The sequence below is a fragment of the Zingiber officinale genome, unplaced genomic scaffold (assembly GCF_018446385.1).
Source record: "Zingiber officinale cultivar Zhangliang unplaced genomic scaffold, Zo_v1.1 ctg113, whole genome shotgun sequence".
NCBI classification, from domain to species: Eukaryota; Viridiplantae; Streptophyta; class Magnoliopsida; order Zingiberales; family Zingiberaceae; genus Zingiber; species Zingiber officinale.
The window spans coordinates 51,508-66,200 of record NW_024589815.1 but is presented as its reverse complement, the minus strand read 5'-3'; the positions used below and the strand labels follow the sequence as shown (position 1 = coordinate 66,200).

The following is a 14,693-nucleotide window of genomic DNA, read 5'->3' as shown; positions in this document are numbered from 1 at the left end:
GTGGATGATCTTATTTTTACAGGAAATGATAGTGACATGATTACAAAATTTAAAAGATCTATGATGCTTGAATTTGATATGTCTGATCTTGGGAAGATGCATTATTTTTTGGGCATTAGAATAGTTCAATCAGCAACTGGAATTTTTATTTCCCAAAAAAAGTATGCTCAAGAAATTTTGGACAGGTTTCAAATGGAAAATTGCAACTCTGTTAACACTCCTGCTGAAGTAGGATTGAAGCTTGTTCGAAATCCTGAAGGAAGGAAGGTTGACAGCACACTTTATAAGCAAATTATTGGGAATTTGATGTATTTAACAGCTACAAGACCTGATATTATGCATGCTGTAAGTCTTATCAGCAGATACATGGAATGCCCAAAGGAGATACATCTTCAAGCCGCCAAAAGAATTTTTAGATACTTGAAAGGAACCATTGAATATGGTTTGTTCTACAAGAAAAATGAAAAATCAGATTTAATTGGTTTTACTGACAGTGATTATGCAGGTGATCTCGATGATAGAAAAAGTACCTCGGGATATATTTTCATGATGAGTTCAGCAGCTATTTCATGGTGTTCAAAGAAGCAACCAATTGTGACGTTATCCACAACAGAAGCAGAATTTGTAGCTGCAACAGTTTGTGCTTCTCAAGCAATTTGGCTAAAGAAAATACTTGCAGAGTTATATTTCAAGCAAGAAGGTGCTCTTAAAATCTATTGTGATAATAGTTCAGCCATTAAACTCTCTAAAAATCCCGTCATGCATGGAAGAAGCAAGCACATAGATGTGAGGTTTCATTTTTTGAGGGACTTGACGAAGGATGGAGTAATTGAGTTTTTCTTTTGCACAAGTGAAGATCAAATTGCTGATATTATGACCAAGCCATTGAAGTTATCTACATTTCAAAAGCTAAGGAGGCTGATTGGAGTATGCGCATTTGATAAATCCTAAACTGAATGTTTTTTAAACTTTCAGTTTAAGGGAGGGTGATAAGATTTAAAAGTTTTATCTAGTTGAAATTGTAGCCAGTAATCCACGTCGTAGTTTGTCCTAGTTTTAGGCTTATTGATTTATTTTTAGATCCTATTAAATAGGAGATATGGTTTGAGGGATTCTACTGTAATAAGCCTATTTATAGGCTCTGTTTCTGTTCGTAGAAATATATTCACAAGAGCTTTCAGTTTCGTTTCCTCTTAACTTGGTAACAGATAGATGCAGCCACTTATTTTTAATACCTCTATAATATTATGTACAAACAACTAAAACTAGAATATGACACAGTAGAATATCTCCGACTAATGAGACAATGCACCACGAGTTGCACTACTAGACTAATATCTGTATGATTACGTAGCAGATTGTATTGCCATTTACTCATTTAACAGAAAACAAGATCCGCATGGAAAGTACAAGTTTGTATTGTGCAATGAATATATAATTATCAGATTATATATCGTATGTGGATATATATCTATTTGATTATGTTAAACATACATGCCATTTATACACATTTTGCATTCAGTATCTACTCCCCTTGAACCTTGTTGGTTGGAGCCTTGGTGGCAAGAACATAGAATCACCAGAACATACCTTCCTAAAGAGTAAAAAAGAACCAAAATTTCCACAACAGTGATGAGTCGAAATAATAAAGAGATGCATAGTCTTAACCTTTAAAATCATGCATATAGTGAATTTTCTTTGAAACTTGAAATTAGCAAAGCGCACAACGTGGTCCTGTTATCCAGCACCATGTTTTTTTTAAACAGACAGACAAGTCACCACAATTGATATCAGACATCTAACATCAAGAACATTTTTTAACTTATTACGGGCTCATTTGAACAATAAAGATTCTCTATTATGACTGTAGAGATGGAAACGCTTACAGAAAATACTTTTGGAATTAAGAGAAGGAGATGAAATTATGAAATTGTACAAATCACAGCTCATGGTTGTACCAAATTTGTGGGTACAAATCACTGGTAAAATGACTAGTTTATGCAAAAAAGGCAATCGTTTTTTGAATAGCTACAAGGAAAGTTTAAGGCTTGAAGCATCATGCATGAAAGATGATGATGGTTGCTTATTGCTGTTGCTGTAGTAATTGTTTAACAAAAAGGAAAACAAACAAACTGCTATTCTTGAAAAAGAACAATCCGCAGTTTTGTGTTTATCCACATTCACACTGAAGGTATCATCGTCACGACCATTAACTAAGACATTGTACAAACAAGAAAAGAAAGATGCAGGCAGGCTTACTGAGTATTCTCTTGAGGAAAAGTCAAAGGCTGAGGCAATTGTTTCATTCAAAATTTTTTCACTTTTCATCTCATACGATATCTCATAATGACAAATGAACTTTTGTCCCGAACATCAAGTAAAAAAATTCCTTTCTTTTTTGTAAAGAGTTGCAAGTCGAGGAAATGATAGACAATTCTAACAACAAGAATTACGCACTTGCGAGATAAGCACGCAAACACAAACCCAAACAAAACAGGAAAGCAGGAACGAGAGATAACCTCGGCGGCGTCAACCAACAGGCAGCGGACCGATATCGCCGGACCTGAGACCGCGTGCGATCTCGTCGGCAATCATCAAACAAGTGGACACCCACCCATTGAGAACTGCCCAAACCACGTGCATCACGTATATGGCCAAGCTCCACGGCAGGGCCATCAATGTCAGCCAAAAACCCTAGCCGCTTTACCCTTCTGCGATATCAGATTGCAAAATGAACCCCCGATGCACGCCATAAACCGTAGACATCCGAAACGAAGAACGAGAAAAAAAACATCTGAATAAGAAAATGGTCGCTTACCTGGATGAAAAAAAAAAACAAAAAAGAATCAATTCTGGAGCTTGTCCTTCAACATGCAAACCACTCTTGCTGTCGAAAAATCAAATTGTGGTTAAAAAAAAGGGAAAAAAGGAAGCCAAGAGAGCTCGGTGGGACTTCGGTGGGAAGGTCGTCGAAGCAATGGATCGCCTTTTCTTCCCCTTCAAAAATTTCTCGGTAGGCAAGCAATTCTGAGGAGTTGAGTTCACGAGACCAATTCATCGGGGAGGATCGTTTTAAGCAAAGCCAGTCGTCGGCTACAAAATCTGCGGCGTTGATTTCCTGGAATTAGACCCTGTTTGAAATTCTAATATGTTTTTTTTTAAAATATAAAATTCTGTGTGGTATTACTCTTAACAGACTTTTTTTTAAAAAAATAAAAATTATGAAATGGTAAAAATAGTTCTTACTTTGCGTCTTTTTTTTATAAAATAATAATAAAAAATTAATTTAAGATATTTTAGCTGTAGAGCTGATATTTGTGTTACTTTAACTAATTTATTTATAATAAAAATATATTGTAAAAATATAGCCGATTAAAGTAATAATCAAGTGGCTAATATAGTATTAACTTAATAAATTATATTAATTAGATAAAAATTATTTCCCTTGTTAGATAATAATTTATAATGAGACGTAAAATATTGTTTCATGTGAAAACATATAAAAGTGAAACTAAAAAATCTTTGGAAAATATTAAAAATAATAAAATTATGAGTGTGGTATGAAATTTCTAAATAAAACTGAAATGCAATTTTTTTTTAAACTTTTATGCGAAAAAAGTACAATTATCACCAAATGAAAAAGAGAGTTTGTGCCAAATTTGATAAATAAATTAAAAAAAAAAAATAACGAGAATAATATAAACGATTTATAAATCTTTATCATCCTGCAAACTCACGTGCAAATTGTAATATAAAATTAAAATAAGAAAGATCTTTTAATCAGAAACAATTTGTTTGTTAATTTCAAGAACTTTTTGTTGGTGAAATGTATATGAAAGTAGTTAAGCAACAACTCCTGAGACTACTAACTAAACTAATTGGTACTCTCAGTATTGTATTAATTGTTTTTAAAATTAACTTTCACAGCTAAACTTGAACATTATGAAAATTTAAGATGCCAAGACCCTTTAATTATCTAAACCTATCACAAACAAACAACAACGTTCAAAACACTGTCAACAAAATATGTCTGCTAATGAATTTCCCTAAATTGAAAAACTTCATGACAAGAATAACTGAACATGATAGTGTGATGGCTGAGGAACTTGCAAGAATCAGAACTTTCAAAATGGTAATAGATACATGTTTTATTCCAGTTTCACATCTTAGAAACAACAAAAATAACAGTAGTTTGCATCGGCCACTTCCAGAGATTCCAGTTCAATTTATATTCAGTTAACAAATACCACATTGATGATATCTGTAAATTTCTCCTTGATGGCTGCTTTGATGCCACTGCCTATAGAATCTGGCCCGCTGTACCTCACGCTGCAATCTCCACCCTCTACAGAAACCACTTCTATGCTACCTCCGTAGTTTCTGATAGCAGGCCTCAATATTTCCAAATGGTTATTTACTGCCTGATGTGAGACATGAACAACAAAAAATCAGCAGCTGCCAATTATTTGTTCACTTATCATTTTCTTTCCCTTTTACAAAAGTTACTACCTACCTCAACAGTTGTTTCAATATTGGCCTCCTCAACTTGCTGGATATCCTTGACTGCTTCGCCAAACTTTTCCTTTAGAACTCGTTCGATGCCCATCTTCATGGTTGTTGTTGAGCTAGGACAGCTTCCACAGGCTCCTGTTATTGTTTAAAGAAACAAATGTTAGTTGGGAGAATAGAGAGGTGCAGAATGGAGAAGAAAACCTGACCTGAATATCACAGGTTAGAATTCATAGTCGAAACACATTTTTGATAAAACAGAAAAAAAATACATCCAAAAGAGTCATGAACAGGGCAGGTCGAATTTGGGTTTTAGTGGATTTTGTTGATTTCTGAGTATAGTTGAGTTTTAGATTTTTTAAAAAATAATAATTTCTCACTACCTATCAAAGAATTTTGAGTTTCTATGATTTTTTTTAAAAATCTTTTAAAATTAAACTTTAGTATACTTGTCACATATATATTCTTTGTAAAAAGAATTCAAAGGTTACAAGAGGATTTCATTAATTTTTAATTAATATTCAAAATGGGATGAGTCCATTTTTTTTTTGGTTTTTATTTACCTTTTGGATAAGTTAAGGGGCTAGTCCAATGTTCATAGATGTGTGAACTTACTAGAAAAGATAAAACCAACAATGCAACTATCTATGGCAATATGTTATAGCTTCAAGAAATGATAAGATGAGAACAGACATACTATTGGTAGTAATATATCCTAGAGAGAGAAAATCCATCTAGGCCACTCCTAAATTGCTATGACTAACAAAGCTTATAATGATGATATCGAAAGATGCAACTCAAAGTTAATCATCTGAAATGCAATGCCACAGCAATGAAAACCCTGATATTTAGGCCTGGTTAGCTGTTCGGTTTGTATTCCTTGGTGTAGCCAGATTTGTCTGATTTTATGCACTCATGTATAGGATTATATGGAATTTACTCACAAAGCAATTCAAAACCAACTATAAATCCTTGTAGCAAAACAAAAAAGATTGTGAGATGAATAGGGTATTGCTGAAAGAAAACAAAACTATTGTAACATAAAAAAGAAGCTAAGAGTAGTCCATAATCATCACACAAGAAGCTGAAGCAAGTGCTCCTAGTTGGCAATAGAGAGTTCCTACAATGAATCCATCTGAACCTTTAGATGGAGTCTCACAGAGAAAAACTTCCAATTCCTTCTAGTTGTTTGCTTTTACACAATAACACAACTAGATTTCAGAAACAAAGAAATGATTACCTAACTTTCCACTCCAGGAGGAAAAAAAGAGGTACAAATTCATTGTAATATCGAAAACAATAAATTATCACAAGCACGCCAAGCAACGCATCATCTCATAAAAAATAACTACTAACGAGAAATGTAAACACCATGATTCATGTGAACTACCATAAAAAATCATCAAAATTAACAATTGAGTGAAACACAAAGTACCAAAATGAAAAGACCTAAAATTATTGCCTACAACTCTCCTTGTGTTAACTTGGAACTATCATCTATAATTATTTTCTTATAAAAGATTGCATATACACATTATATGTTCAAGAAATCATTCCTAGTGGCTTAGTTATGAGCTAAGATACTGAATACTTAGAACCAATTTGATACAGGCACAACCCATGTTGAAGCCCAATATGAACCTTCAAACTTCAAACGGTCATAACTTTTGATTCGGGACTCGAAATCAGACTTTGTCTCTTGTCACGCGTGCAGAATTCGAAAACCTACATTTGTTATTGGTGAAACCATAACCATCAAATTTTCAACCCCAAATTCTACCGTTTGAACCCTTTTCAGAGCCTTTTTGCTATTTTGGTCATTTTTTATTTTTTTTGGATATATAGGGTAATTTCATATTTCTGATATTTTTTAGAGAGGATTTGTCTTGATCTGCATCTTGATTTGAGTTAAAATCGTTAAGTTAATTACTTTTCTTTTCGGATAAAAATCTACTTCCTTTTTTTATAAGATTGAAATTCGGATCTGTTAATTGTAATTTCTTTCGTTATTTGAGTCTTAGATTGTGGTCTATATAAAAGTTATATTTAGATGCTGAGGGATCAACCCTCTAGAATTAATAAAAAGTTTCCTTTTTGGAGGTTCCTCTTCTTGTCTTTTCCTCAATTTTCCTTTTCTCCTCAACCCGCAGGATAATCATTATCCTGACCGGTGTTAGTTGGTATCAAAGCATGAGAAGGTCATCAACAAATCCAATAGCAGGTCGTCATGGTCGTAGTCACGGTCGCAACAATAGGTAGGCTTCGACAAAAGAAGCTGAGCACCGTGGCCGTAGAGTCCAGGACATAATGACGATTGAGGATTTACGGAGGCAAGTTGCAGATTTAACCCAGTGTATGGTCGTGTGAGATCTCGAAGATCGTGAGATTTCAGCTCGTGGATCTGAGTCTTCCTTCGAGAACTCATATCACCGACGAGACTCACCTCAAGAACGCCATGGACGAGAGGATCCTGCTCAAGACTTTGGATTACGAGATTTGCCCGAATTGAGGCCAGAGAACTTCAGTGACTAGATCAACAAAGTAGAACGGATTTTCAACTACAAGCAAGTTCCAGATCGGATGAAAGTGAAGTTAATTGTCATCAGACTCAAAGGGCGAGCATCAACATGGTGGGAACAGATTCGGCACTCTCGAGACAAACAAGGTAAATTTCAAATAATTGTCAAGGAAGATATGAAAGAAAACATGAAGGAACACTTCCTTTCGCCTACACCCAGACTCTGTTCTGTTGGGATGTATACTATAAGCCTAGCTTTTGTATGAACATCTGTTTTGAAATATTTTGAAATAAGAATCACTTTGGTCAAATGTCTGCATTTTATATTTATATATATGTCAATGCAGTTGTCCATTTAATTTATATTGTAGATAACATGATGTGTGGTGCCACACAGAAGATCATGTTATTGGTTCCTTATAAATTATAAATAGTAGCTCACAACCAAGATGGATTGGGACAAACCATTGGAACGGTTGTAGTGTAATTTGGTATTAGTCTGTCTTGACTATAAAATTACACTAGTACACTATGTGTGTATTGAGCAAGACCATTTGAGGTTGTTCGATTTATACTAACTATATAAAAGAACAGAACCTCTGTTATTATGGATGTGCGTCCTCTTAATCCCTATATAATAACAAACACATATACTTAGTATTTATTTCTTTAACTTATCAATGGACGAGATTCATTCGTTAAATCAATAGACCTGATGAGTTGAAAAATAGTACTGTTTATATGGTGTGTTGTTGATTGTAGAAGAAATCCGTGTCCTAATTATTCAGGCTGATGTGTCCCCTTGAGGAGCTCATAAGGATTATCATGTAAATCCTACAGGTGGACTTAGTCCGGCATGATAATAAAGTTGACTGGTACTACTCTTGGAATCAGATGTTAATTAATTGAGTTGTCAGTAACTCATTTAATTAACAGACATATGATATCTTAAACACGGGGAGATTAACGCACTCATAATAAGAAGGAGCCCATATTGTAATATGGGATTGGTGCGGTAGTTCAATAATAACCCTTTAGTGGTATGAGTTATTATTGATGGACTTGAGTTGGGTGTTCGGAGCGAACACGGGAAACCCAAGCCCATCGGGTGACCTAAACTAATTCCTCCTCTAGGTCCCTGTTGTAGCCTCTATATATAAAGTCTCGCATCTACCCATCCATAACCGGGTTTGGTTTAACTTGGTTTGGTTTAGCTTAACTTGGTTTGGTTTAATTTAACTTGGTTTGATTTAACTTAAGTTGGTTTGGTTTAATTTAACTTGGTTTGATTTAACTTAAGTTGGTTTGGTTTAACTTAACTTGGTTTAGTTTAATTTAACTTGGTTTGTTTTAACAAAATTTGTTTAGATTTTTTCCAAACAAAATTTTGTTAATTTTTCTTTCCTTGTAACCGACGACGAGTCTATAAAAAGGAGTAGGATGTGACCCCTAAAACCTAACTTTCTTATTCTCCATAATTCCTTCTCTATTTGTGGTTGCCGCCCCCTCTCCTCCTCCTAGGGCCGGCAGCACAAACCTATTCTCCTCCCCCCTTTCCCTCTTCTTCTCCTTGTGGTCGGTGCCACCTTTAACCCCACCTAGGGTCGGCGCCACCTCCACCAAGGGCCGCCCCTTTTCCTCTCCTAGCTAGGGCCGACGACACTTCTTGTTCTTGGTGGCCGGCGGCTTGAAGAAGGGAAGAAGAGGAAGAAGAGAAAGAAGAGGAAGAAGAAGAGAAGGAAGAAGATTAGAATGTGCCCCATCCTAGCGACTCTTTTGTGATCGGCGGTTTTGGAAGAGAAGAAAAGAGGGTGGTGTTGTCTTGGTAGATCGTCGCCCACACGACGTCCAAGAAGAGGAGAGAAATACGGCAGAAGATCTTGAGGTCTTTAGCTACGAAGAAAGGTACAATTAGTTCTTTAATTCCACTGCGTATCTAGTTTCGTTTTTCTTTGTATCGATTTTGCGTATCAATTTTGAATGCCAACACAAGAGGCCAGCGATCTTGTGCTTCGATCAAGGTGTGCTTTGATTAATCAAGAACTTGCTTGATTGATCAAACACATATCTGATCGAGCATGTGGGTTGCTAGGAAAGGTTCTGTGCTTGTACAAATTTTTGTACAGGGAATTTACACAGAACGGAATTCCCAGCGCCTTCATGTTCCACCGACTTCACTCATTAAGATAGAGTGTGAGATCGATCGACAAATATATAAAAGAGTTTTGCCAGCTGGTGACCCGAAATGACCTATCTGAGACAGAGGAGCAACGAGTGACACATTACTTAGGGGGTCTGCGCTTGGCCTTGCAAAATGCTCTCAGTTTTCATTCACTCTCGACGGTGTCAGAGGTCTTTCAGCGTGCACTGACAGCTGAAAGGGTAAAAACTTGTTGATCAAGGAAGAAGTAATAGAAGATATAACCGCAATTGGTGATCCGATGTATGAAGCATCTGATGAAGTGATTTATAGTAATGGTTATGAGACTTTGGTCATTTGTAAGAGTCCCAAGGGTGATTCGGGGGACGATTGGTTGAGAACCAATATTTTTCATACTATCTGCACCATCGCAGATAAAGTCTGCAAGATGATTATCAACAGTGGCAGTTGTGAGAATGCAATATCTGCAGAGGTCGTAGACAGACCGTCATCCTAAACCCTACAAGTTATCTTGGCTGAATAAAGAAAGTAAGGTAACAGTAGACCGACGATGCCTCGCTTCCTTTTCAATTGGCAAATATTTTGATAGTGCTTGGTGTAATGTTGTGGTCATGGATGCATGTCATATATTGTTGGGGCGACCTTCGTAGTATGATCTCAGTGTTATTCATGATAGGCGGAAGAATACCTATACCCTTAACATCAAAGGAAAAAAATTGTGTTGGCTCCTCGACGGGAAGGAACTAATCGAATTTCGATAGCTAAAAATACTAATCCGCTTTCTATATCCAGGTCTTTAGATGAAGTGGAGTAAGGAGTTGTATATGCTTTGCTACCATGCCAAAGCCTTACTCTGACCATGGATGCTGAGTTACTAGCTAAAGTACAATAGCTGCTAGCAGATTTTAATGAGCTGATGTCGGAGGATCTTCTTTCTGGGCTACCTCCTATGCGAGATATCCAACATCAGATTGACCTTGTTCCGGATCAAGTTTGCCTAATCAGCCATCTTATCGTCTTAGCCATAAGGAAGCAGAAAAATTGCAGTATCAGGTGGAGTTATTGGAAAATGGACACATCCGAGAGAGCATGGGTCCCTTGCAGTTCCTCCCCTACTAGTACCAAAGAAAGATGGCTCGTAGCGTATGTGTGTCGATAGCAGAGTCATCAACAAGATTACAGTGAAATACAGGTTTCCAATTCCCCGCTTGGATGACATGTTGGATCAGCTATCCAGTTCTAAGGTCTTCTCAAAAATTGACCTTAAAAGTGGATAACACCATATCAGAATAAGACTTGGTGATGAATGGAAGACGACATTATGAGTGGATGATCATGCCTTTTGGATTGTTCAATACGCCCGGTACCTACATCAGATCTTGCGGCCCTTTATGGGAAAGTTTGTGGTGGTATACTTTGACGACATCCTCATTTACAATCCGACATGGGCATCACACTTCGACCATCTCCATGTTGTTAAGCTGAAAACGGAGCGCTTATTTGTAAACAAGAAGAAGAGCTCTTTCTTTACTACATCAGTAACTTTCCTCGGCTTTATTGTGTCTACTGATGGTGTACATGTAGATCAAACAAAGATAGGCCTTGCACGATGTTAAAAGCTTCCATGGCTTAGCTTCTTTTTACTGTCGGTTCATCAAAAATTTTAGCACTCTGATTGCTCCTATCACCGAGTGTCTCAAGGAAAGGGATTTCAAGTGGTCTGAAGAAGCAAAGGTTAACTTTCAACTACTCAAACAAAGGATGACCCAAGCATCAGTTCTAGCCCTACCTGATTTCCTGGCCCTACTTGATTTTGACAGATTATTCAAGGTCAATTATGATACATCTAGCATAGGTATCGGGGGTGTTCTGAGTCAATCTGGGTGACCAGTTGCTTTCTTCAACGAAAAGCTCTCCGAATCTAAGAAAAATTATTCTACCTACGACATTGGAGTTCTATGCCATTATGTCAGTACAGAAGGAATTCATTATGCTCATTGATCATGAAACATTAAAGTATATTAATGTCAACACAAACTGAGCAGGAGGCATGCCAAGTGAGTGGCTTACTTGCAAGAGTTCACCTTTACACTAAGGCACCAAGCTGGAAGTCTGAACCGTGTCGCAGATGCCCTGAGTTGGCATTCTTCATTACTCACAATCATGAGTACTAACGTTACAGGCTTTGAGGTTTTTCCAGATATGTATGCAGCTTACCCATCATTCGGAAGGATATTCCAGGAGGTGCATGATAGTTACAGACATGATTTTATTTTGCATAATGGTTATATGTTTTGTGGGTTGCAGTTATGCATTCCAGACTGTTCTCTAAGGCAGCAGATTATGAGCGAGCTTCATAATAAAAGACACTTTGGATGTGATAAAACGTTAGCCCTCACCTCTGCCAATTTCTATTGGCCCAAGTTGACCAACGATGTAACTCACTTTGTTGATCGATGTTCTGTATGCCAGCAGTCTAAGGGGGTTCTAACTAATGCAGACTTGTACACTCCCCTACCCGTTCCTGAAGCTCCTTGGTTCGATGTCAGCATAGATTTCGTATTGGGATTACCCCGCACCCAATGAGCCTCGGACTCAGTTCTTGTTGTCGTTGATAGATTCTCAAAGATGACGCATTTCGTAGCTTGTAGGAAGACTATGGATGCTGCTCGAATTGCCCATCTTTACTTCAAGGAGATTTACACGGCGTTCCTCGGTTCATGACTTCAGATCGAGATACCAAATTCATCAGTCACTTCTGGAAGAGCTTATAGGGGAAATTGGGAACACAGTTAAACTTTAGCCGTGCTTACCACCCTCAAATATATGGACAACCCGAAGTGGCAAATCGGAGTCTGGGCAATCTTCTGAGATGCTTTACAGGAACTAAACCAAAGCAGTGGGACTTAGCGTTACCTTAAGCAAAGTTTGCCTACAACAGATCAAAAAATAGAACCATGGGATTGAATCCTTTTGAGAGTGTCTATGGCCGAAATCCATCAGGAGTTCTAGACTTAGCCTTGTTCCACGCGTAGGGTGAATTAGTCCTCAAGTAGATGAGATGACAGAGCATACTCAAGGTATTCATGAGCAACAATTATGGAAAGCAATACTAAGTATAAGGCTCGGGTCGATCGTCATCGTCAACAAGTACTTTTTGAGATTGGAGATTTTGTCTGGGTCGTATTGACTAGTGATCGTTTCCCTGTTGGAGAATATATTAAGCTAAAGGATCGAAAAATCGGACCGTGCGAGATACTACAGAAGATTAACGACAATGTCTACAGGTTGCGCCTTCCTAGTCATCTGAAGACTTCTGATCTCTTCAACATGAAGCACCTAACTCCTTATTCGACTAATGGTAATGAAGTTAATCTGAAGTCGAGGGCGAGTTCTTTTTAAGCCGGGGAGACTGTTGCAGGCCCAACCTGTGTTGAAGCCCAATACGAGTCTTCAAACTTCAAACGGTCATAACTTTTGACTCGAGACTCGGAATCAGGCTTTGTCCGTCGTCATATGTGCAAAATTCGAAACCTACATTTGTTACTAGTGAAACCATAACCGTCAAATTTTCAGTCCCAAATTCCACCGTTTGAACCCTTTTCAGGTTTTTTTGCTATTTTTGGTATTTTTTATTTTTTTAGATATTTAGGATAATTTTCATATTTCTGGTATTTTTAGAGATGATTTGTCTTGATCCGCATCTTGATTTGAGTTAAAATCGTTAAGTTAATTACTTTCTTTTTCGAATAAAAATCTATTTCCTTTCTTTACAATATTGGAATTAAGATATGAATTGTAATTTCTCTCCTTATTTGTGTCTTAGGTTGTGGTTTATATAAGAATAATGTTTAGATGTTAAGGGATCAACCCTCTAGAATTAATAAAAAGTTTTCTTTTTGGAGGTTCTTCTTCTAGTCTTCTCAATTTTTCTCTTCTCATCAGCTCTATCCTGCCCGGCGTCACAATTTTAGTCAGAATTAGCAGGGCTTCAGTGATAACAAACCATGATGCAATTCCAGAGGTAGGAACAACAAACCCTTCTGTAGGCTATTATGTAGCACAAGATCATCGACATCATCATCAAATCATCATCATCAAGGCACGTTTTTCCCACTGGGTTTTCCTAAAAGGAAGCATCTCCCCTCCAATTCATCCCTTGCTTGCCGGTTTAAGAAAGCTCAAAGACTGACCCAACCTCCTGATAGATGAGATTGGCCTAGCAGGCGGGGCATAAGCGCCCTCGTGCTACTCATACGAGAGGTGCCAATTAGCTTTCCCTAACCAGAATCGATTGCACACCTGCGGCGTTCGTGATCAGCCCCTTTCCATAAGAACGCTAGCCCTAGCCAATTGTCATGGTGGCTCTTCCGTTGTTTACTTTCGGGGGGATGCTTAGCAGTTAAGAACCACAAATATGTCAACAAATAAGCTTCAATTTTTTGAAAATTTTGCACTAAAGAACGACTGAATTAAGTATCAAAACCGATCTTCCCCTTGCGAACAAATCAATATTCAAAAGGCTCCCCTTTTTTGCCACTTATCCAAGGCAGCGAGGGAAGGAATTGAATCGACGTATAAAAAGGGTCAATCGGAAAAGAGGTACGTACGACCTTGGAGCTGGAGGGAGATGACTCCGTCATCCACGGAAACTACATCCACGTTGCCACCGTCAGAGATGAGGTAGGGGCGAACGTCGTTCAAAACCAGGTCCACGTTCTCCTTCGTGAGCTCATACACCTTGGCCGAGTAGAGCCCCGGCGCCTGAGCCTCAGCCGCCGACGGTGTAGACGGAGTATTGGAGGAAGCCCATCTCCCGGCAGTACGACGTCGCCCGCGGCGGACATCCAGGGATCGGTGATGGGGTGAACAAATCAGCGATGGTTTGACGGCGTGATGGCGGAAGGAACACGAAAGGTTGGGTGCTTTCGACAGGGCAGCAGCGGCAGCCATTGACTCCATCGCGGCTTCTGAGTTTCTGCGGTGTTTGTTGTTGGTGGGCTCTTATTGACGTTCTGTTTTTTAAAATCTTCTTGCGACCAAATATCTTAGAGCATCGAGTATTAAAAAACGAGTCTTTTTTTATTATTAAAAAAAACAATCGGGATTCTTTTTTCCGGGAAAAAAAATTCCAGATGGTTGTTGATCGTTATGGTTAATTTCCCTCCCAATAGGGATTATTCAGCCTCCTCCATAAAACATCTTAATTTTTAAAATAAAATTTAATTTTAAAATCCTAAATTAAAATTTATTTTTAAAATCCTAAATTCAGATCCACCCAGATCCTCAAAAACTCTCAATCTAAACCCAACCCAAAAGCCCCTAATCCAATATTTTTCAAGTCGAATTGGTTGGTAAATCCATTTTCCCTAGACCATACCGAATTCTTATATTTATTCTATGCATCTTCAAAAAAAAAATTAAATGACCACTTGAAATTTCTAAATAATTTTTATGTTTTTTTCCTGATAAATAATCGCATTAATTTGCAACTATAGACATTTG

General features: G+C 37.6%; 2 protein-coding genes across 4 annotated transcripts; both read right to left on the bottom strand.

Annotated features, from left to right (window-relative positions):
- Positions 1 to 530: 530 nt before the first annotated feature.
- Positions 531 to 3,111, bottom strand: LOC122035822. 3 transcript variants are annotated; one of them, XM_042594950.1, is made up of 3 exons: positions 2,819 to 3,111; positions 2,520 to 2,711; positions 531 to 660 (listed from the first exon to the last, which is right to left on the bottom strand). In XM_042594950.1, the coding sequence occupies exon 2, from the start codon at positions 2,674 to 2,676 to the stop codon at positions 2,530 to 2,532; it is 147 nt and encodes a 48-aa protein (XP_042450884.1). In that variant the 5' UTR covers positions 2,677 to 2,711; positions 2,819 to 3,111; the 3' UTR covers positions 531 to 660; positions 2,520 to 2,529. The 3 variants fall into 3 exon arrangements, with proteins under 3 accessions (XP_042450884.1, XP_042450883.1, XP_042450882.1); XM_042594949.1 differs by lacking the exon at positions 531 to 660 and adding an exon at positions 1,344 to 1,594 and having other exon boundaries at positions 2,819 to 3,109; XM_042594948.1 differs by lacking the exon at positions 531 to 660 and having other exon boundaries at positions 2,374 to 2,711; positions 2,819 to 3,107.
- Positions 3,112 to 4,031: 920 nt separating this feature from the next.
- On the bottom strand, positions 4,032 to 14,209 carry LOC122035826 (nifU-like protein 1, chloroplastic). The gene is made up of 3 exons (XM_042594955.1): positions 13,802 to 14,209; positions 4,514 to 4,647; positions 4,032 to 4,421 (listed from the first exon to the last, which is right to left on the bottom strand). The coding sequence occupies exons 1-3, from the start codon at positions 14,148 to 14,150 to the stop codon at positions 4,233 to 4,235; spliced, it is 672 nt and encodes a 223-aa protein (XP_042450889.1). The 5' UTR covers positions 14,151 to 14,209; the 3' UTR covers positions 4,032 to 4,232.
- Positions 14,210 to 14,693: the final 484 nt, after the last annotated feature.

Coding starts and splice junctions, on each gene's coding strand:
- LOC122035822 (XM_042594950.1), bottom strand. CDS start 2,676: ATGGCCCTGCCGTGGAGCTTGGCCATATACGTGATGCACGTGGTTTGG.
- LOC122035826 (XM_042594955.1), bottom strand. CDS start 14,150: ATGGAGTCAATGGCTGCCGCTGCTGCCCTGTCGAAAGCACCCAACCTT. Junction 4,648..13,801: donor CATCTCCCTCCAGCTCCAAG/GTCGTACGTACC, acceptor AAACAATAACAG/GAGCCTGTGGAAGCTGTCCT. Junction 4,422..4,513: donor ATATTGAAACAACTGTTGAG/GTAGGTAGTAAC, acceptor GTCTCACATCAG/GCAGTAAATAACCATTTGGA.